The sequence below is a fragment of the Zonotrichia albicollis genome, chromosome 25 (assembly GCF_047830755.1).
Source record: "Zonotrichia albicollis isolate bZonAlb1 chromosome 25, bZonAlb1.hap1, whole genome shotgun sequence".
Classification (NCBI taxonomy): domain Eukaryota; kingdom Metazoa; phylum Chordata; class Aves; order Passeriformes; family Passerellidae; genus Zonotrichia; species Zonotrichia albicollis.
The window spans coordinates 453,631-474,057 of NC_133843.1; the positions used below are offsets into that span (position 1 = coordinate 453,631).

Consider the following 20,427-nt stretch of genomic DNA (forward strand, 5'->3'; position numbering starts at 1 on the left):
TACCCGAGGATTTCCCCCAGACCAAAGCTGGATGGAGGGGGCAGCCAGGAGCTCCCACCTCAGCCAGCCCAGCCCCAGCGACCTTGGTGCATCCTGCAGCCCTGGTGCCATCCCTGCCTGCACGTAGCCCCCTCAGCTGACACCCCGGCAGTGCCAGGCGCATGAAAAAGTCAGGCAGGTGCTGCCCTGTATTTCATCTGCCCCGTATTTCATCTGCCCCGTATTTCATCTGCCCTGCATTTCATCTGCCCTGCATTTCATCTGCCCTGCATTTCATCCCCCGGACACCAGGGATGCCTCTGCCCCTTCTCCTGGGAATGGCCCTGTCTGCAGCAGCTCCTTCACTCTGGATTTGCCTTTACTCGGAATTTTCTTCACTCTGATTTTTCCTTCCCTCTGATTTTTTCTTCCCTCTGATTTTTCTTTAACTCTGTTTTTCCTTCACTCTGAATCTTCCTTCCCTCAGATTTTTTTTCACTCGGAGTTTTTTTTCACTCAGATTTTTTTTCACTCAGATTTTTTTTATTCAGATTTTTTTTCACACAGAATTTTTTTACTCAGATTTTTTTTGTCATTCGGATTTTTTTAATTCAGATTTTTTTTTTATTCAGATTTTTTTCACCCAGATTTTTTTTCTCTCGGATTTTTTTTCACTCGGATTTTTCCTTCATTCTGATTTTCCTTCACTCTGAATTTTCCTTCCCTTGGATTTTTGTCATTCAGAATTTTTTCCCCTTAGATTTTTTTTTTCACTCGGATTTTTCCTTCCCTCTGACTTTCCCTTCATCTCTCACTGCTGAAACCAGAGCAGAGCTTCCCAATGGGAATTCCTGGGGAATTTTCACTGCCCTCCAGAGGGGTTTTGGGGGTTTGGAGCAGAGGCACAAGGGGCAGAAGCTCCCATTGCTCCAACCCTTACACATTTTGGTGGATTCTCCCAATTGTCCAGTCTCAGAAATCCACAGGGAACTTTAATATCAGCACGAGGGGATCTCCCCCTTTGATCATTGCAGGTTTTGCTGTTGCAAGTCAGTTAAAATGTGATGGTGACCCTCAAAGTGTTCGCTCCCAGCACATTTGGGATGTCCCCTGGCACATTTTGTTCAGAATAAATCCATCTTTTGGGGTTTATCAGACACAAATCCTCCCCAAAACAGAGCAAACAGAGAGAAAACAACAACAACAGCTCCAAGAGCTGAACCCACCCACTCCTGAAGGTGTTTTACAGAACTGAGCACCAGCCACAGCTGGAAAATTCAACAGCTCTTCAACCACCAACATTTACATTTAAATACAAGAACCCACTCAGCCTTTACATGTAAACTTTTTTGGGAACCTCCCAAAAAACCCCCAAAAACAACCAGAGATATTTGAGTACAAATGGTTGTGGAAAGCACCAAGGCAGAGGTTTTGCTGCTGTGTTTGAGCTGCAGCCTCTGCAGGGAACAAAGGTTGAGAATTCAGAGCCTCAGGTGAAAACATTTGGGTTTGCTGCTGACCTCCCAAAAGGGGCTGGAAAATGACAACCCTGAGACTCTGTCCTTGTTGGTGTCCTGTCCTGGGGCATCAGGGACACCCCAGATGTGGCACTGCCTTTCAGTTTCTCCTGGGGGGGATTTTCTCCCCTCCTTGCCTGGACAGCATTTGGGGTGAGCCCAGGGCAGGGAGGAAAGGAGGGACCCCCAAATTTGGGGGGATTTGGGGTTTCCTCTGCAGGGAGGACCTCAGGGAGCACAGATCACCTGGCATTTCACTGGCACCAGGTGGGGAGGTGGAAAGCAAACCCCGCTGTGCGCTCAGACCCGGTTGGAATTTTGGGGTTTTGGGGTTTTTTCCCCTCCATCTCGTGTCTGCTGCCTCTGCCCTCGCAGGAGGACAAGGTGAGGTGCGAGGTGCCAGGATGGGCAATGCCCTGGGCATCCTGGCAGCCTGCAGAGCCGGGGCAAGCTCTGGCTGTGCCGGGGCATCCCTGGTGTGAAGGAATCCAAATAACCCAGGCACCTTTTGGGTTCTCCCTCTGGAAACCGAGTCCCCTCCACCCGAGGCAGCCTGGCCCTTTGTGCTCTGCGATTTTCAGGGGGCACAGCTGGATTTTTTTGAGCATCCTTCTGGGCACAGCTGGTTTTTTGGAGCAGCCCGCTGGGCACAGCTGGTTTTTGTGAGCAGCCTGCTGGGCACAGCTGGATTTTTGTGAGCAGCCCGCTGGGCACAGCTGGTTTTTGTGAGCATCCTTCTGGGCACAGCTGGTTTTTGTGAGCAGCCTGCTGAGCACAGTTGTTTTTTTGGAGCAGCCCGCTGGGCACAGCTGGTTTTTCTGAGCAGCCTGCTGGGCACAGCTGGTTTGTTTGAGCATCCTCCTGGGCACAGCCGGTTTTCTTGGGCACAGCTGGTTTCTCTGAGCACCCTGCTGGGCACAGCTGGTATTTTGGAGCACCCTCCTGGGCACAGCTGGATTTTTGGAGCACCCTCCTGGGCACAGCTGCTCGTGCAGCCCCACAGAGCCCGGCACTGCTCTGCCGGGCCCCATGCTGGGCTGTGGGGCAGACAATGAGCCCTGCGGTGGCAGGAGCGGGGCAGAGCTCGGGGCTCTGCTGCCCCTGCAGCAGCCTCACACCTGGAACACGCGCGGGCCGCCCGGCTGCGCCTCCTCCGCCTCCCACAGGTTGTCGTAGCTGCGGTCGCTCTGGAAGCTCTGCAGCTCCGCGTAGTCGTGGAACGACGAGGAGTCCCGGCAGGAGCAGGCGGCGTCTGCCAGGTCACAGGGGCCGTCTGCGGGGAGACGGGGTTGTGGAGTTACAATTGTCTGTCTATATATAATTATTTATTGTATATTACACATAAGTATATATATTTATAATAGTAGGTATCGTATATCTATTTATATATTTATATATAAATATAAAATATATATTATATATTTATATATAAAATAGTAGGAATAATATATTTATTTATATATTTATATATAAACATTATATATATTTTTATATATTATATATTTTATATATAAATAAATATATTTATTTATAATAGTAGGAATCATATATTTATATATAAAAATAAATAAATATATGATTCCTACTATTATGAATATATATATTTATATGTAAGATACAACATATATATTTATATTTATATTTATATTTATATTTATATTTATATTTATATTTATATTTATATACACATTCAAAAAATAGATAATATAATTATAATTATTGCAGTAGGATGTGGAGTCTTGGCAGGGGCAGCTGCCATCTGCCAGGACATAGGTGCCATCTGCAGGGGAACAGGATTCTATATTTATAATTGTGTATTTATATATAATTACATATACAATTACATATACAATTATATATATATAAATATGTATATATAAATAATATATAAATATATGACTTCTACTATTATAAATATATATATGCAATATACAACCTATAACATATAATTACATATATATATACAAACAAACATTCAAATAAAAATATAATTACAATAATTGTGGTGGGATGCAGAGTCCTGGCAGAGGCAGATGCCATCTGGGAAATGGGGAGGAATATTTATATTTATAATTCTTATATATATATTAAAATAATATTTCTATCTTTTTAGATAGATAACATTTATATATGTCATGTATATAAATATATAATTATATATAAAGGTATAATATAGAAATCATATAATTTATATATAATAAAATTATATTATTAAATAAATTTATAATAATACTTGATATCTTAGTTTCGTTATTTAATTTAAAAATTTTCTCTCTGGCCTCATGTCAAAGGTGTTGTTCTCTGCTAAAAGTCAGTGTCTGTTAAGAGAGAAATTCCAAAATCCTCATTAACCAAGGTGCCAGTGCCGCGGGAGGCAGGGCAGGATGGGGAGCTCACCTGGGGGATGCAGCTCAGGGTCCGGCTGTTCCTGTGGCAGGGAGCACATCTGGGGACAGAGGGACAGCCTGGTGAGGGTGGCACAGCTGTGCCAGCCTGGGATGGGGCATCGGCCTCATCCCTGCTGAGCAGAGGGCCCAGAGCCCTGCAGGGACCCCCCAGGCAAGGTGGGACCCCAGCTTTGGTCCCCTGCACCCCCAGAGTGTCCCCAGCACCCCCCAAGTGTCCCCAGAACCCCCCGAGTGTCCCCATCACCCCCAGGACAGTTCCCAGCTCACCTCCCCCAGGTGGGAGCCCTGGGCAGGTGCCCGCAGCTGCAGCCGCCGTGAGGTGCCCGGGGTGCTGTAGGTGGGCACCTCCCTGCAGGGCCCTGGCAGGGGCTGGCAGTGCCACTGCTCCAGGGACAGCTGCTGGGCACCGGGCACTGTGCCCTGGGCACCGGGCACTGTGCCCTGGGCTGCTCCTGCCTGCCCCTGGCACTGCAGGAGCTGCAACGAAACCAGAAACAGGGGTTGGGCCCTGGCTGTGCAGAGCTGGGAAATGCCCACCTGGAGCTGCCTCCAATGCCCACCTGGAGCTGCCTCCAATGCCCACCTGGAGCTGCCTCCAATGCCCACCTGGGGCTGCCCAGCCCAGTTCCTGCCCTGCTGGCAGCACGCTCAGGCCAAGCAAGGGTTGCTGGTTCTGCCCAGGTGGGACACAGGGGCCAGGGCTCACCCCACTCCATCCCCATCCCACCTCCATGGCTGAGGGGAAGGCAGGAGGGTGGAAGCAGCTCAGGGGGTGCAGGAGGGCAGGGGGAGCCAGGAAGGACCTGGAGGGAAGGGGGGTCCAGGAGGGAAGGGGGTGCCCCCAGGGTGAGGATGACTCAGGAAGCCTTTCCCTATCAGAGGCTCAGGAGCAGCAATTGGCCTTTGCAGGCACTCCCTTATCTCAGCTGGGGTTTCTGGGGTGGCCACAGAGCTCTGGCTCTGACTCATCCCCAGTTTCGGGAGCCTGGCTCTCATCCCTGTCCCTGCCTCTGTCTGGGGGCTGCTCAGCCCCAAGGCAGGATGGAAATGGGATTCGGCACCCACAGCTCATCCCCAGAGGGGCTGGAGGGGGGAATGAACCTGCAAATAAAGTCCCAAGTGCTGCTCATCCCTGTGGGAGGACAGGGCTGGCTCCTGGCTGGGCCAGGGAGGGGAATTCCTACAGGAACAGTCACCCAGGGGTTGGGAAAGTGGCAGCACACTGAAAACCTGATGGAGACAGGCTGGAAAGCCCTGGGGAGAGGAGGCTGTGTCCCATGAGGCAATCCCCTCCCACTCACGGGCTGCCTCAGAGCTGGTGCCCACATGCCAGGGAAGGCATTGCTCCATCTGCATTGCAACCTCCCTTTTCCCACGGCAGGGATTTCACACCTGCTCTGCAGCACCTGCCAGGCCCCGTCCCTGCCAGCAGCAGCAGCAGCAGGGAAAGGTGAACCTTGCTCTTCCCAGGCAGGAGGATCCATCCCAATCCCACACCCAGCCCCATCCTGCATCCATCCTGATCCTACCTCCACCCCATCCTGCCTCCAGCCCCCATCCCTCATCCACCCCCATCCTGATCCCACATCCAGCCCCTTCCCACCTCCATTTCCATCCCATCCCCATACCACATCCATCCTGATGCCACATCTAGCCCCTTCCCACCTCCATTTCCATCCCAAATCCACCCCCATCCCACATCCCCATCCCACATCCATCCCAATCCGTGCCCATCCCACCTCCATTTCCATCCCAGCCCCATCCCCATCCTGATCCCACATCCAGCCCCTTCCCACCTCCATTTCCATCCCATCCCCATCCCACATCCATCCTGATCCCACATCCATGCTGATGCCACATCTAGCCCCTTACCACCTCCATTTCCATCCCAAATCCACCCCCATCCCACATCCCCATCCCACATCCATCCCAATCCATGCCCATCCCACACCCATTTCCATCCCAGCCCCAGCCCCATCCTACACCCATCCTGATCCCACATCCAGCCCCTTCCCACCTCCATTTCCAACCCCATCCCCACCCCTCCATCCCTCACCGTGCCCACGTCCAGCGGTGCCAGGGGGTGCTGCTGGGCTCCCTGTGCACAGTAGGGCTCCTGGTACACGGGGGACAGCATCTCTGCCCGGGGCTGTTTGGGGACGAGGCCGCAGAGGCTCCTCTCGTGCTCCTGCTGCTGGCTGGGCACCCCGTGCCCGCTGCCCCTGCCCCGGCGGGTCCTGGCGCTGCTCCCCCTGCGCAGCCCCTGCCTGGGCAGCGCTGGGCTGGGCCAGCTGGGCACGGCCAGGCTCTGCAAGGACAGCACGGGGCTGCAGCTGCCTCTGCTCGGCTGGGAGTGCACCGGGACATCAGCACCAGGCTGGCTTGGGGGCTCAGGGGATCCCCAGGGGCACCCCGGGCTGGGTGTGGGGCTCAGGGGATCCCCAGGGGCACCCCAGGATGGGTTTGGGGCTCAGGGGATCCCCAGGGGCACCCCGGGCTGGGTGTGGGGCTCAGGGGATCCCCAGGGGCACCCCAGGATGGGTTTGGGGCTCAGGGGATCCCCAGGGGCACCCCGGGCTGGGTGTGGGGCTCAGGGAATCCCCAGGGGCACCCCAGGCTGGGTGTGGGGCTCAGGGGATCCCCTCAGGCACCCCAGGCTGGTTTGGGGCTCAGGGGATCCCCGGGCTGGGTTTGGGGCTCAGGGGATCCCCATGCTGGGTGTGGGGCTCACTCACGTGCAGAGGCTGGGAGTAGCCGGGGGACAGGGGCTCCTGGAGCAGGCGTCCCTCGGGGCTCAGCGGGAAGGAGGGGGCGTCGGGCAGGGAGCCGCTGCTGTGGGTCAGCGTGGTCAGCGCGGTCACTCTGCCCCCGGACGCCCAGGAGCTGCTCTGGCCATCGGAGCTCAGGGATCCCCTCACACTGCTGGGGAACTGCAGGGGACAAGGACAGACTGGGGACACGGCCCTGGGGACACAGCCCAGGCAGGAAAAACAGAATATCCCCACTAGGAAGGGACCCACAAGGATGAAGAAGTCCAAAATCCATCCCTGTCCTTGTGCCAGTCACAGGCCGTGTCCAGCCTCTGCTTTTGAAGGAATTCAATGTCATTTTTTGCCTGTATAATGCCTTGTATTCAAAATGTAAATAATTGAAAATAATAGAAAATAAATATTTTATAATAATATAAAATAAATAATAAAAACAATAGAAAAAATAAAATTAAAATAAGAATAAAAAATGAAAATAAGAATAAAAATAATTAAAAATAATGAAACGAAAATAATAACAAAAATAAAATAATAACAAAAGGAATTAAAATTAATAAAATGAAAATAATAATGAAATAAATAAAAATAAAAATAAAAATAAAAATTAAATATAAATATAAATATAAATATAAATATAAATAAATTAAATTAATAATTAAATAAATGAAAATAATAAAAAGAAAATAATAATAATGGAATAAATGAAAATAATAATAAAAAGAAATAAATAATAAAAAAATTAAAATTAACTAAATAAAAATAATAATAGTCAAATAAATGAAAATAATGATAAAATTAATTATTTCAATATTCCTCAGGGATCAGCAGCTTGCTGGCAGCATCGAGCAGAGCCTGCCGTGTCACTGGGCTGTCACACAGGTGGGTTCCCACCCCAAACTGCAGCATCCCGTACCTGGCTGGGCTGGGGCAGCCTTGAGCCCACCGAGAAGCTCTCGGAGCCCGAGAGGGAGGAGTCGGCGTTTCGGAACTGGGCGGTGTTCAGGCAGTAGAGCCACTCCTGGTAGTCCTGGTAGCTGGCACAGGTCACCCGGATGGAGTTTATCAGTCGGCCTGGAAAACATCCCCACACTGCTGATCCTGGGCTGGACCCCGAAAAACATCCCCATACTGCTGATTCCCCATTCAAAAATCCCCAAAAAACATCCCCACTGCTGATTCCCCCCTCAAAAATCCCCCTGCTCCATCCTGCCCTGCATTCCACAGGGTCTGGAGGTGCTGGGAATGCTCTGCCCTGCTGCCAGGGCACAGAGCATCCCAAATTTCCCTGGCTGCCCCGCAGGAGGGTGGGCACAGCCCCGAGCCCTGCGTGGCTGTGCCATCCTGCACTTCCCAGTGAGATTCCTGCACATCCCAGTGGGATCCCTGCGCATCCCAGTGAGATTCCTGCACATCCCAGTGAGATTCCTGCACATCCCAGTGGGATCCCTGCACATCCCAGTGAGTTTTCCTCACATCCTGCACATCCCTTTGAGGTTCCTGCTGTCCCCCCTCCCCACCCCATGCCAGACACCCACCTTTGATCAGGAAGGAGCTTTTGTCGTTCTCCTCAAACAGCACCTGGATGGCGTTGAGGGGCAGCTCTCCCTGCGGAGGCAGAGACAGAGACAGGGCTGGGATCAGGGTTGGGGTCAGGGAGCCAGCAGAGCTCCTGGCCGTGCCAGGGGGCACAGCTCTGGGGCACCTGGGCAGCCAAACTGCTCCTGCAGGGGAAATTGCAGTGAGATTCCTGCCTCCTGCACATCCCAGTGGGATTAACTAACCCTAACCCGAAACCTCCTGCACAGCCCAGTGAGATTCCTGCACATCCCAATGGGATTCCTGCACATCCCAGTGAGATTCCTGCCATCCCCTGCACATCCCAGTGGGATTCCTGCACATCCCAGTGAGATTCCTGCCTCCTGCACATCCCAGTGGGATTAACTAACCCTAACCCTAAACCTCCTGCACATCCCAGTCGGATTCCTGCCATCCCCTGCACATCCCAGTGGGATTCCTGCACATCCCAATGGGATTCCTGCACATCCCAGTGAGATTCCTGCCTCCTGCACATCTCAATGGGATCAACTAACCTTAACCCTAAACCTCCTGCACATCCCAGTGAGATTCCTGCACATCCCAATGGGATTCCTGCACATCCCAGTGAGATTCCTGCCATCCCCTGCACATCCCAGTGGGATTCCTGCTACCTCTTGCACATCCCAGCAGGATTCATGCTGTCTCCTGCACATCTCAATGGGATTAACTAACCTTAACCCTTCTGCACATCCCAGTGAGATTCCTGCACATCCCAGTGATATTCCTCCTGCCTGCTGGTGCTGAGCCACCCTCTGGATAAACTCCTACGTCAGGGATCTCACCAACATCCCACAGATCACCCCAGCATCTCCCCCTGGCTGGTTCCCACCTCTCCCAGGGCCTTTTCCCATCGGAGCACTGGGCTGAGCCCCATCTCAGCCCTTTCCCTGCCCCAGAGCCCTGCAGTGGCTGTGGATTTCCAGAGCAGAGCTGCAGGCAGGGGAAGTGCAGCAGCCCCCTGCCCTGACACGCCTCTGGAAAAGCAGGTTCCTGTCCCAGGCTGGTGAATCAGCACCGTGGGAAGGGAACGGGGGCAGGTTTAGGGTTTCAAAAGAGGTGAGCTCATGGGAGAGCCCAGCCCAGGCCCCTTTGTGGGGTGCCCCGTTCCCAGGAGATGCAAACAGCACTTTCCCAAAATCGGGCTGTGCCTGGGGCGAGTCCCAGCTGCTGGAAAACGCCATCCAGAGCCGCTCTGGGATGGGCAGAGCTCTGCCTGCTCCTGGCCCTGCTCTCCCGAGGGATGCTCTCCCCAGGGATCACAATAGAAATGTTCTGCAGGATGTGGAAAATGCCATCCAGAGCCGCTCTGGGATGGGCAGGGCTCTGCCTGCCCCTGGCCCTTCCCAGGGATGACAGCAGGAGCGTTCTGCAGGATGTGGGGCAGGCCCTGGGGGGTTCACGGGTTCATGGTGCATTTCACAGCCCTGCAGGGCTGCTCATCCCCAAGGGGGCTCACGGTGCATTTCACAGCTCTGCAGCCCTGCAGGGCTGTTTGTGCCCGGCTCGGTGACTCAGGGATGCAGCAGAGCAGCAGCTCCGGGGTCACAGACAGGCCACTGCTCCTTCTGGCGCATTTGTTCCAGCACAGGAGGAGCAGAGAGCTCTGGGTGAGCCATCAAACGGTGCTGGAGATCACAGGATCACGGGGATGGAAGGGAAGGGCAGAGAGGCCCTGCAGCACCAGCCATTAACCAGCACAGCCCTGCTCCCGCTCTGCCGTGTCCCCAAGCGCCACCGGGGATGGCACTGGGTGAGTTCAGGGCCATTCTGACTGCTCAGGCTGGGGCTCCAGCACTGCTCCCACGGGCAGGGACAGCACAGAGGCTGCTCTGGCATCCCTGGGGATGCTCCCTGTCCCTGCTGAGGATCCAGCACTGCTCCCACGGGCAGGGACAGCACTGAACCTGCTCTGGCATCCCTGGGGATGCTCCCTGTCCCTGTTGATCCTTCTGCTCCTGCAGAGGGAGAACGGTGCCAGCACTGCACCAGCAGCAGCCAACCCTTCCCTCCCCTCCTGTGCCCTTCCTGCCCTCCTGTGCCCTTCCTGCCCTCCTGTACCCTTCCCTCCCCTTCCTGCTCTCCTGTGCCCTTCCCCACAGCCCCAGCTGTGCTGCCAGGCTGCTCCCAGCTCCAAAGTGGCACAGAGATGGGGGGAAAAGCCCCCTGTGCCAGCTGCTGTCTGCAGCAGCTCCCTGCCAGCCCAGCCTCCCTCCTCCTCCTCCTCCTCCTGCCTTGGCAGGCAGCCCCTTTCCCCGGGCTGCTGGAGCAGAGCAGGGTGTTTCCCATGGGAAGGGATCCTGCCCCATCCCAGCTGGCTCGGGAGGGGTGCCAGGAGCTCGGGAGGGCAGTGGGGAGCAGCAGGGTGCTCCGAGGGGAGCTCACCTTGAAGCTCAGGCCGCCGGGCTCCTCGGACACGATCACCAGCGTGGACGGGTACAGCACCAGCAGCCGCTCGTGCTGCTCCTGGGGAGGCACAAAGGGACAGGGCTGGAGCCCTGGAACAGCCAGGCTCAGGGCTGAGAGCCCTGGGCTCTGTTATCCTGACTGCAGCCTGGGCAAGGCTCCGGGAACAGCTGTGCTGAGCTGGGAAACGGATTTGGGAAGAGCCAGGCTGCTTCCCTGCATGGGAAATGGGTTTGGGAAGGGCCAGGCTGCTTCCCTGCATGGGAAATGGATTTGGGAAGGGCCAGGCTGCTTCCTTTGCTGGGAGATGGAGCCTGCACCAGTGACTCCATCCATGGATCCCTCCATCCATAGCTCCCTCCATGGATCCATCCATCCATCCATCCATCCATCCATGGATTTATCCATCCACGGATCCATCCCTCCATCCCTCCCTTCATCCATCCATCCATCCATCCATGGATTCCTCCATCCCCAGAGCCGTGTCCTACCTGGAAGGGCAGGTGCTGCAGCTTCACCTTGGACAGGCAGAGGATTTCTCCCAGGGATTCCCGCTGGGTTCCCCTCCAGTCCTGCACGGGCAGGTTCTGCACAGACCAGCGCAGCTCCTCCTTGTCCCCGGGGCCCTGGGGACAGACACACTGAGCAGCCCAGCCCTCAGCCAGCCCTGCCCCACCTGGGGGCGCCTTTTTGGTGTGGCAGGAGCAGGAGAGGGCAGGTAAATCTGGGCAGGAGGCGGTTTTCCAGCTGGGAGCGGATTGGCACCCTCCACAGCCAGCATCCCTGGGAATGCCTTTCCAAGGGGACATTTGTGTTTGATGAGTGGGGAGGGAATTAAAGCACCCTCAGAGATGGGAGGGACAATTCCTCTCTATTTTCTAAGCTTCAGCCTCCTCCTGCAGGTGTTTTGCAAGCTCTGGGTGGTTGCAAAAGCACCAAAAGCACGAGAGCTTCCCTGAGGCTGTCCCAAGCTGTGACCCCATGGAGGTTGTGCTGCTGGTGGCACCCGTGGGTGGCAGCTCTTCCCCCCAGCACTGTGCCTCTCAGACCCCTCCTGCAAGCTCCTTTTGTACCTTGTTTTCCCCAGGAAAGCCCCCAAAGGGAACCCCCCCCAGTGTCCCAGCTGGAGCCAGCAGAGGGACATGGGACACCCACCTGGGACAGCAGGGGCAGGGCCAGGCTCCCTCCACAGAGCTGGATCTGCTTCTCCAGGTGGTACAGCCACTGCTTCAGCTCGGCCTTGGACTGGCAGAACACCACCAGGGGGTTCAGCAGGGGCCCTGGGGGCGGGAGAGCCAGGGTGAGCAGAGCAGAGCTGGGCAGGGATGGCAGCACCATCGGGAGCAGCTGGCACAGCTGGCACAGTGCCCAGCCCTCCTTGGGGTGTGGGGACACCAGAGCTCTGCTGCCACCCCCTCCAGGCCCCACGGCACAGCTGGCACAGTGGGAGATGGAACCTGCACCAGTCACTCCATCCATGGCTCCATCCATGGCTCCATCCATCCATCCATCCATCCATCCATCCATCCATCCATCATCCATCCATCCATCCATCCATCCATCATCCATCCATCCATCCATCCATCCATCCATCCATCCATCATCCATCCATCCATCATCCATCCATCCATCCATCCATCCATCCATCCTTCATCCATCCATCCATCCATCATCCATCCATCCATCCATCCATCCATCCATCCATCCATCCATCCATCATCCAAGGGCTGTGGGGACACCGGAGCTCTGCTGCCACCCCCTCCATCCCTCCATCCCCAGCAGCCTTTGGGAAGGCTCTGTGTGGGCAGGGACTGTCCCAGGTGTTGCTCCCCTCTGTCATCTCCCAGTGTCACCCTGGCTCTCCAGATGCGGAACACCAGCACCTTTCTGGCACTGCTGGTTTATTCATTGCCTCCTGAACCCAACCCGTGCCAGCCCAGCTGAGGATGACTCCAGACATCCCCTGGGAGGCAGGGACAGCCCTGCAGTTGCTGATTTCAGAGTTTGCAGCTCCCACTGGTCCCAGGGCACGAGCACAGCTCCCACACCTGTGCTGCTGCTCGGGGCAATAACCACCCTGGCAGGATGCAGGGTGGATGTTGTGATTAATAATTTACCTCCGAGCCCGTATCCAGCCCTGCCTGCTGCAGGCTCACAAGGACCTGCCTCTGTGGGACCTGGAGGTGCCCAGATAAGCCTGGATAAACGGGGGGGACTTTGCCCTTCTCTGGTATCTTTAGTGCCCCTGTTCCTGCATTATTTACAAACAAGGTTTCACTGAGCCTTTGAAGTGTGTCTGCCTTGCAGGAAGTGCAGGGTGAACAAAGCTGAGCTGGGAATGGGGCCACTGAGTGACTCCAAACCCATGACAGCAATTTGGTGTGGAGCCTTTGCTGCCCATCCACGTGGCTCTGGAGCTCTGGGGCTCTCCTGTTTCCTCCTCCCTTGGTTTCCCTGTTTCCTCCTCCCTTGGTTTCCCTGTTTTCTCCTCCCTTGGTTTCCCTGCTGAAGCTGCTCTTGGGGCATTCCCTGGGCACCCAGCTCCTCACACCATTTATAAATACAAATTAAAGCCAGCAGAGATCCCTCTGCCAGGCATGACCCTCAGCCCTGGGCACACCCCCAGGGCATCGCCCATTGCCACATCTAAAAAAGGGCCCAAGAGGAGAGAAAATGGGGAAAAGAACTCAGGGACACACCTGGCACTGCTGCAGTGGGTGCCCAGACCCAGCCTTGTCCCCCTCTTTGGGTTCCCTGAGCCCAGTAGCCCCCCAGACCCACCTGAGATGTGCAGAGCATGGTCCTGCTGCCCCCAGACCCACCTGAGATGAGCAGAGCATGGTCCTGCTGCCCCCAGACCCACCTGAGATGGGCAGAGCATGGTCCTGCTGCCCCCAGACCCACAGACCCACCTGAGATGGGCAGAGCATGGTCCTGCTGCCCCCAGACCCACCTGAGATGAGCAGAGCGTGGTCCTGCTGCCCTGGGCTCTGCTCAGCCCCCAGCTCCTGCACCTGCAGCTCCTTTAGTGGCAGCAGCTCCTGGGGAAGGAGAGCAGGGGTTACCTGGGGCTCCATCCTGCAGCACGCTGAGGAACACCCGAATATCCCACAGGGTTCTTCTCTTTCCATTCCAAACCTCAGCAGAAGAGGTTTGTGTGCCCGGCTCCCCCAGCGTGGCCACAGAGCCCGGCTGGCCCAGGTGAGCCCTACCTGGTAGGTGAGGCCGTTGGGACCCGAGGACTGGAAGTACAGGTGGGACTGGAACAGCTCCAGAAAACAGCTGTGGACCTCCTGCAGCAGGGACACCTTGGGTTAGCTCAGGAAACCTCTGGAGTTATCTCAGGAAACCTCTGGAGTTATCTCAGGACACCTTTAGGATATCTCAGGACACCTCTGGGGTTATTCAGGACACCTTTGGGGTATCTCAGGACACTTTTGGGGCTAACTCAGGACACCTTTGGGGTATCTCAGGACACTTTTGGGGCTGTCTCAGGACATGTTTGGGGTTATTCAGGACACATTTGGGTTATCTCAGGACACATTTGGGTTATCTCAGGACACATTTGGGGCTAACTCAGGACACCTTTGGGGTATCTCAAGACACCTCCCAGCCTCCCTCTGCATCCCAGGCATGCAAAAGCTTCTCCAAGGGTCCCCCCTGTGCTGACAGAAGTGCCCCAGGTGCCCACAGGGATGGGAGCAGGTGGGACACTTCCATCAGCAGGGAATTCTCCACGCTCCCATTTCCCACCATTTCCCCTCCCTTCCCAGTTTCTCCCCCATCCCCGGGCACAGCAAGCCCCACAAAGAGGCGCCTCAGCCTCACCTGGCAGTGCTGGAACTTCAGCTTGACCTTGGAGTAATAAATCATTTTGCCCAAATCCCTGACAACCACTTTCCTCCGGCCCCTCTTGAACAGGCTGGGGAGCCTCTGGTCCAGGTTCTCCTTCTGGTTCTCCTGCTTCTGGAGGATCTGTGCCGAGGACACGGGGAAAAGCAGGTCAGGGCTGCTGGAAGGGGCATTCCCAGAACATCTTCCCAGCAGGATTCCTGGCACAGGGGCCCAGGATGGGCTGTTTGTTGTTGGGTCTCCTTGCCAACGTGCTGGGGGCCTGTGAGGAGATCCTGACCTAAAGCTGGGGCTCCTGGGCTGCAGAAGAGGGGGGCACAGGCACATTTCACTCCCAGGGCCCGGCTGAATTGGGGTTGCTGCATTTAGGACAGGAGTTAACCCTTTCCTGCTGAAATCCTGCCTCCAGCTTCCCAGCTACGGAACAGAATTTAGGGAACACAGTGAATGCCTCAGTGGGGCAGCTCAGCGTAGGAAAAATGGTGTTTGTGTCACAAATGCAGGGCAAAGAAAAATGGAATTTGTGTCACAAATGCAGAGCAAAGGGCAGCTGGTCACGGGTGCAGCAATAACAAAACACAGGATAAGGGCACCAGCAGCACCTGGGAGTGGGGAGAGGGTGAAGTGATAAAATCATGGGCACGGAGATAAGGAGCAGCACAAGCCACAGCTGCTGCTGCTGCTGCTGCTGGGGACGGGGCAGCCAAATTTCCCAGGAATGAACAAGGCATTGAGGGGGAAAAGCAGTGTGGGAGCTGGGAATGCAGCAGCACAGTGGGAAAGAGCTTCCAGAGGAGGGAGAGGCAGGGCCTGCACAGCCCCTGGTGTGGCAAGGAACAAATGGGACATTTCCATCACCCAGCAGGCCTGGCAGGGGTAACCTGAGGGATGGGGGCAATGGCTGAGCACGGGAGCTGTGGAATAACGGGGTCACAGCCTGAAATCTGCCCCGAAACCATGGGGATGCCTCAGCCAAAGGGGCCCTCCCCGGCCCCAGCGCGGCCATTCCCGTTATCCCAGCGATCCTGCACTCCCCGATCCTCCCCAGCCGCCGGTGCCCTGACATGTTCCATCCACCCCATCCTACAGGCAGAACCAGTTACTCATTAACTGCTCCGGCCCCCGTGAATCAGCAGCGCAGGAAGAGCTCAGCCGGCAGCAGGAGCCCCGGGGCTGCTGTTCCATGGGAAAAACACCAAACGAGCGGCTCAAAACACCAAAAGGAGCAGCCCCTGGGGCACTGGGAGCTCTGGGAGCCAGGGCAGGGGCTGCTGGGGGTGCCAGGAGGTGCAGGGATGTCACCCGTGCCCGTCCCAGGTGGGCAGCAGCAGCGATGCCATCTCTGCTGAGGGTGCCCCGAGCCGGCCCTGCAGCTGCCAGAAATGCAGCAGGGAGAGGGGCAGAGCCCAGGCACCCTCCAGGGCACACGGGGAGCTCGTGGCTGAGCCCAGGGCTGGCATCCCCTGTGCCCCAGGTGAGGGTAAAGGCTGAACCCTGCTCCACCCTCCTCCCTTCCATCCCTGGGCTCCCAGATGGGCATCTCCCAGTGACTCTGCCAGGATCCCTTCCCCAGCATCCACTGCCTCTGACAGCTCATCCTGCCTCCCCGGGGAGAATCCAGGATGGATTTTGCTGCCTGATCCCTCTGGATCCAGCTGATTTCCACAGGGAGCCTCTGCCTGGCACTGCAGCCGTGCCTCAGTTTCCCCTTCCCCATATGAGCACCCAGCACATCCCAAACGCTCCCAAAACTCCTCCCACACCCCCGGCCCACCCAGCAGGACCCACCGAGCCCTCGGGGGCTGCTGGCTCCCCCTGTGCTCTCCCCAGCAGGGCTGGGAACGGGGCCATGAGGCCACAAGGCTGGGCCGTGCCCCGGGCAGCCCTGCCCTTCCTGATTCCCTTCCCAGGCTCCTGCTAATCCGCGTCTGCTCCGTGGGAATGAATCATCCCACCTGCCAAAGCTCGCTCAGCTTCTCCCTTCCCTCCCAGGCTTCTCCTTTCCCTCCCAACCTTCTCCTTTCCCTCCCAGGCTTCTCCTTTCCCTCCCAGGCAACCCAGGAACAAAAGATCCCACAGGAAAGGTGTGGGGGAGATGCCCCCACATCCCTGCAGCACCCCTGGCTGGGCCAGGTCCCCTCCACACCTGCACGCAGGTGCTCATCCCTTCCCAGGGGTCTCCATGGGGCCAAGCTGCTGCTGCAGCCCCCAGACCCAAACCCAGCGTCCTTCCTGGATTCTGTGCTTGGGGAGGGTGGGGATGAAGCCCTAGAGCAGCAGGGAGGGGTTGGAGGTGCTGGACATTCTTGCCTTGGCTGGGATGTACTGCAGGATTTTGTCCGTGCTCGTGTCTCGCTCCTGGCCTCCATCGAGCCCAAAGAAGCTGGGCAGCTTTTTCTTGCCATTTTGTCTACAGAGGAAAAAGGGGAAAAAAACCTTAAACACACATGGAAACACAGGTCCAGGCTGGGGCATGGTGAATCCTGCCCTGAAACAAGGAAGCCAGGACACCAGGCATGCAATGTGTCACGGGCTTTCGAGTCATCCCAGGGATGACAAAGCCTGGGAGAACTGAAAAGGGACTTTGCTCCATTTGTTGAGGTTTTTCTGCTTTTCTACAGCTCTTTGCTCAGCCAGATCACCAGCTTGGCTCACCTGTGCCCCCAAATCCTCACAGGGCCGGGATGTTCCATGGCAGAAAAGACCCAAAGAACATAAAAACCCAGCTCCTGCAGAGCCCCTGGGTGGGGATGGATCCTCAGGGCAGATATTCACAGGCAGGGCTCATTTCTGCCCTGTGGGTTCCCCCTGCCTCCCACTCCCACTCCCAGCTTCTCCCTGCCTGCTCACCAGTCCCAGGCAGCCACTGGTGCTGCTGGGAGTGCTGGGATTTCCTCAGATTGCAGCACAGACCCAGGACAATCCCCAGGAGCGTGGGAAGATGGGAGGCAGGGGGACAGGAGGGGCTCTGGGGCTTGGGAGCTTCACACAGGGCCCTGGAGTGAGACCTCTGAGCCCAAACATCCCAAGAGATCCCCTCATTTTTACCCCAAATCCCCCGAGAAATCCTCTCTCTTTTACCTCAAATTCCCCAAGAAATCCCCTCTCTTTTACCCCACAGGAGCTCCTCAGGCCCCTACAGGTTTGTCCCTGATTTCTGGCAGCACAGGGGACAGTTCAGGGTCTCCTTTCAATCAGAAACCCCCCAGCCTGGCAGAGTTTGGGGTTTTTTGGCACAGCCCTGACCGTGAACCCAACCCAGAGAGGTTCATGAGGAATCCCCTGGTTCCCTCCAGAGCTCTTTTCCAGCTCTGGCCATGCTGGTGGGAGCAGCGGGAAGCTGGGAAGCTGCAGAGCATTCCCTGCCTGTCCCTATTTTGGGACAGCCACGTACCTGAGTGTGGCCACTCAAATCCCCAAAGGGTTTCACAGACATTTTCTGCTGCTCCCCCTTTGGGTTCACAAACACAAGTCCTACAGCGGGGTGCTGGGATTTGGGGCTTTCTCCCTAAAGCCCGAGGAGCGGGAATGTTGTTTTCTCACGAGTGTGAATAAGAGCTCTCCCAAGTGCAAACAAGGGGATATCGGGTGTTCTGCAGCCTGTCCCGCGGGGGAAGCTCAATTACCCAAACAGAAATGGACCCAGCGGCGCTTCCCCCGTGAATTCCATCCCGGGCTCTCGGGGCGAGCCGATCCCGGCTCTGGCAGTGCCCGGCACCCCCAAACCCACCGGGAATAGGAAACCCCCGCCGGGGAGATCCCGCAGGAGATCCCACAGCCCAGAGCCGGTTGGGGTTACTCACTCCTTTTTCAGCGAGGGCTTCCTTCGGAAGGAGCTCCTGAAGCCGCCGGGAGCCTGCGGGACACAGGCGATGTTCCCCATGTCGGGAGCGGTGCGGGATCGGTGCGGGATCGGTGCAGGAGCGCTGCGGGATAGGGGAGCGCTGCGGGATCGGTGGTGCGGGATCGCTGGGGCGGGATCGTTGGTGGGGGATCGCTGGTGCGGGATCGGTGGTGCGGGATCAGTGCGGGATCGGTGGTGCGGGATCGGTGGTGCGGGATCGCTGGGGCGGGATCGCTGGGGCGGGATCGCTGGGGCGGGATCGCTCCGCGCCCGCCGGTGCCCGAGTGAGGGCGAGCGCAGCCCGGAGCCGCTCCTGGCCCTCGGTCCTGCCCTCGCTCCCGCCCCGGGGCTGGGAGGGGCGGGCCCGGTACCTGCGCCTCGCCTGGGAATCCACCCCGAGCCCCACGGAACGGGGCTGGGGCCGCCCGCAAACCCAGCCCGGAGCGCCGGAGGGAATTCGGCACGGAAACCCAGCCCGGAGCCTTCTCCCGAAAGGAATTCTGCCCAGAAATCCATCCCGGAGCGTTCTCGCAAAAGCAATTCGGCTGATAAATCCATCCCAGAGCGTTCTCCCAAATGGAATTCTGCCCAGAAATCCATCCCGGAGCGTTCTCGCAAAAGGAATCCGGCACAGAAACCCGTCCCGGAACTTTTTCCCAAAAGAAGTTCGGCCGATAAACCCATCCTGGAGCGTTCTCGCAAAAGAAATTCTGCCCATAAATCCATCCTGGAGCACCAAAAGGAATTCAGCTCAGAAACCCATCCCGGAGCATCTTCCCAAAAGGAATTCGGCCTATAATCCCATCCTGGAGGGTTCTCCCAAAAGGAACTCGGCCCAGAAACCCCATCCTGGAGTTTTTTCCCCCAAGGAATCCGGCCAACAATCCCATCCCAGAGCGTTTTCCCGAGTTTTCCCAAATGGAATTTGGCCGCCGCACCGGTGGTGATAAGTGTGCAGTGAGATAAAGTTGGTGGTTGCTGTTTAAGCATTAACAAAAATCCCCGGGGTTGAAGGGTTCCAAAGGGTTCCCCCTTCCCAGCTGGGTTAAAGATATAAAAATAAACGGGAAAAAAAAATCAAATGGGACAGAAACCAAAATCTAGGAGTGGTGGGAAATGGATCAAGGGAGCAAAGAGCAAAAGGTGATGTGCATGAGCAGAAAAAAAAGAATATTTATAGAATAAATGCTTTAAAAGGAACTAAACTGAAGGTTTCTGACTGTGCTGTCAGTGCCTCGCTGCATGGAAATATAAACAATAAAAACGAGAAGTTAATGACAAAAGGTAAATGCAGACTCAATATTTCTGTGCTGGCAAAACCCCCCAGGAATTACAGCCATAGGAAACGAGAAACCCTTTTTATTTTCAGGTGGCTGCTGAGAAGTAAACACAAAAATGAATGCTCTGGATCAAAATAGAGAGAGAATTCACATTAGAAAGTTTGAAAGAGCTGAACACAAAGGGCTTGAGTCACTGTTGCAATTCAGTCTTGCAGGACCACGGAATTTGCAAAGAAATTGCATAATTTAGCAGGGATATCAGTGTTTCCATGGGTAAAAAACCACCCCGGTAATTATGGGGTTGCCGGTTGCCAGTAATTCCTGGGAAAATGATGTAACAGCTGTGAGGGAGTTGGATTAACTTTGAGAATTACAGGAGGAGAATATAATTAATACAAATCAACGCGGGGCTGTGGAAATCACATCTTGTCAAAACAAATTGAACTGATGGCATGTTTGAAAAAAAAAAAAATCAGATTTAGTGAACACAAATAACAGTGATGTAAGAAACACCATAAAAGATGTGGTGTGACAAATCCACAGGTTATTTTAGGAGGTTTTCCTGGGGAATCTGTTGGGATCAAGCTGGGGTTGACAGACACACTCCCATTTGCGTTCTGCCCTTGCAGTAGCAAAATATTCCCCAAAAAGGAAGGTCAGGCCACACTCACCAGGAGAGAGCAGCTGAGAACGGATGTGCCACAACATTTCTCCCCATTTTTGACCTTAAAGCAGCTCCTTTGTGCCCAGAACCCATTAACCCTTCGTGGCCCAGCACAG

General features: G+C 55.6%; 1 protein-coding gene across 3 annotated transcripts; it reads right to left on the reverse strand.

Annotated features, from left to right (window-relative positions):
• Positions 1-947: 947 nt before the first annotated feature.
• PLEKHN1 (pleckstrin homology domain containing N1) lies at positions 948-18,459 on the reverse strand. 3 transcript variants are annotated; one of them, XM_074558511.1, is made up of 15 exons: positions 18,327-18,459; positions 16,834-16,933; positions 14,500-14,646; positions 13,884-13,964; positions 13,625-13,712; positions 11,827-11,951; positions 11,163-11,297; positions 10,651-10,731; positions 8,208-8,277; positions 7,586-7,743; positions 6,640-6,834; positions 5,961-6,212; positions 4,172-4,381; positions 3,894-3,942; positions 948-2,769 (listed from the first exon to the last, which is right to left on the reverse strand). In XM_074558511.1, exons 1-15 carry the CDS (start codon positions 18,404-18,406, stop codon positions 2,609-2,611), a joined length of 1,932 nt encoding a protein of 643 aa, XP_074414612.1. In that variant the 5' UTR covers positions 18,407-18,459; the 3' UTR covers positions 948-2,608. The 3 variants fall into 3 exon arrangements, with proteins under 3 accessions (XP_074414612.1, XP_074414611.1, XP_074414613.1); XM_074558510.1 differs by lacking the exons at positions 16,834-16,933; positions 18,327-18,459 and having other exon boundaries at positions 14,500-14,865; XM_074558512.1 differs by lacking the exons at positions 4,172-4,381; positions 16,834-16,933; positions 18,327-18,459 and having other exon boundaries at positions 14,500-14,865.
• Positions 18,460-20,427: the final 1,968 nt, after the last annotated feature.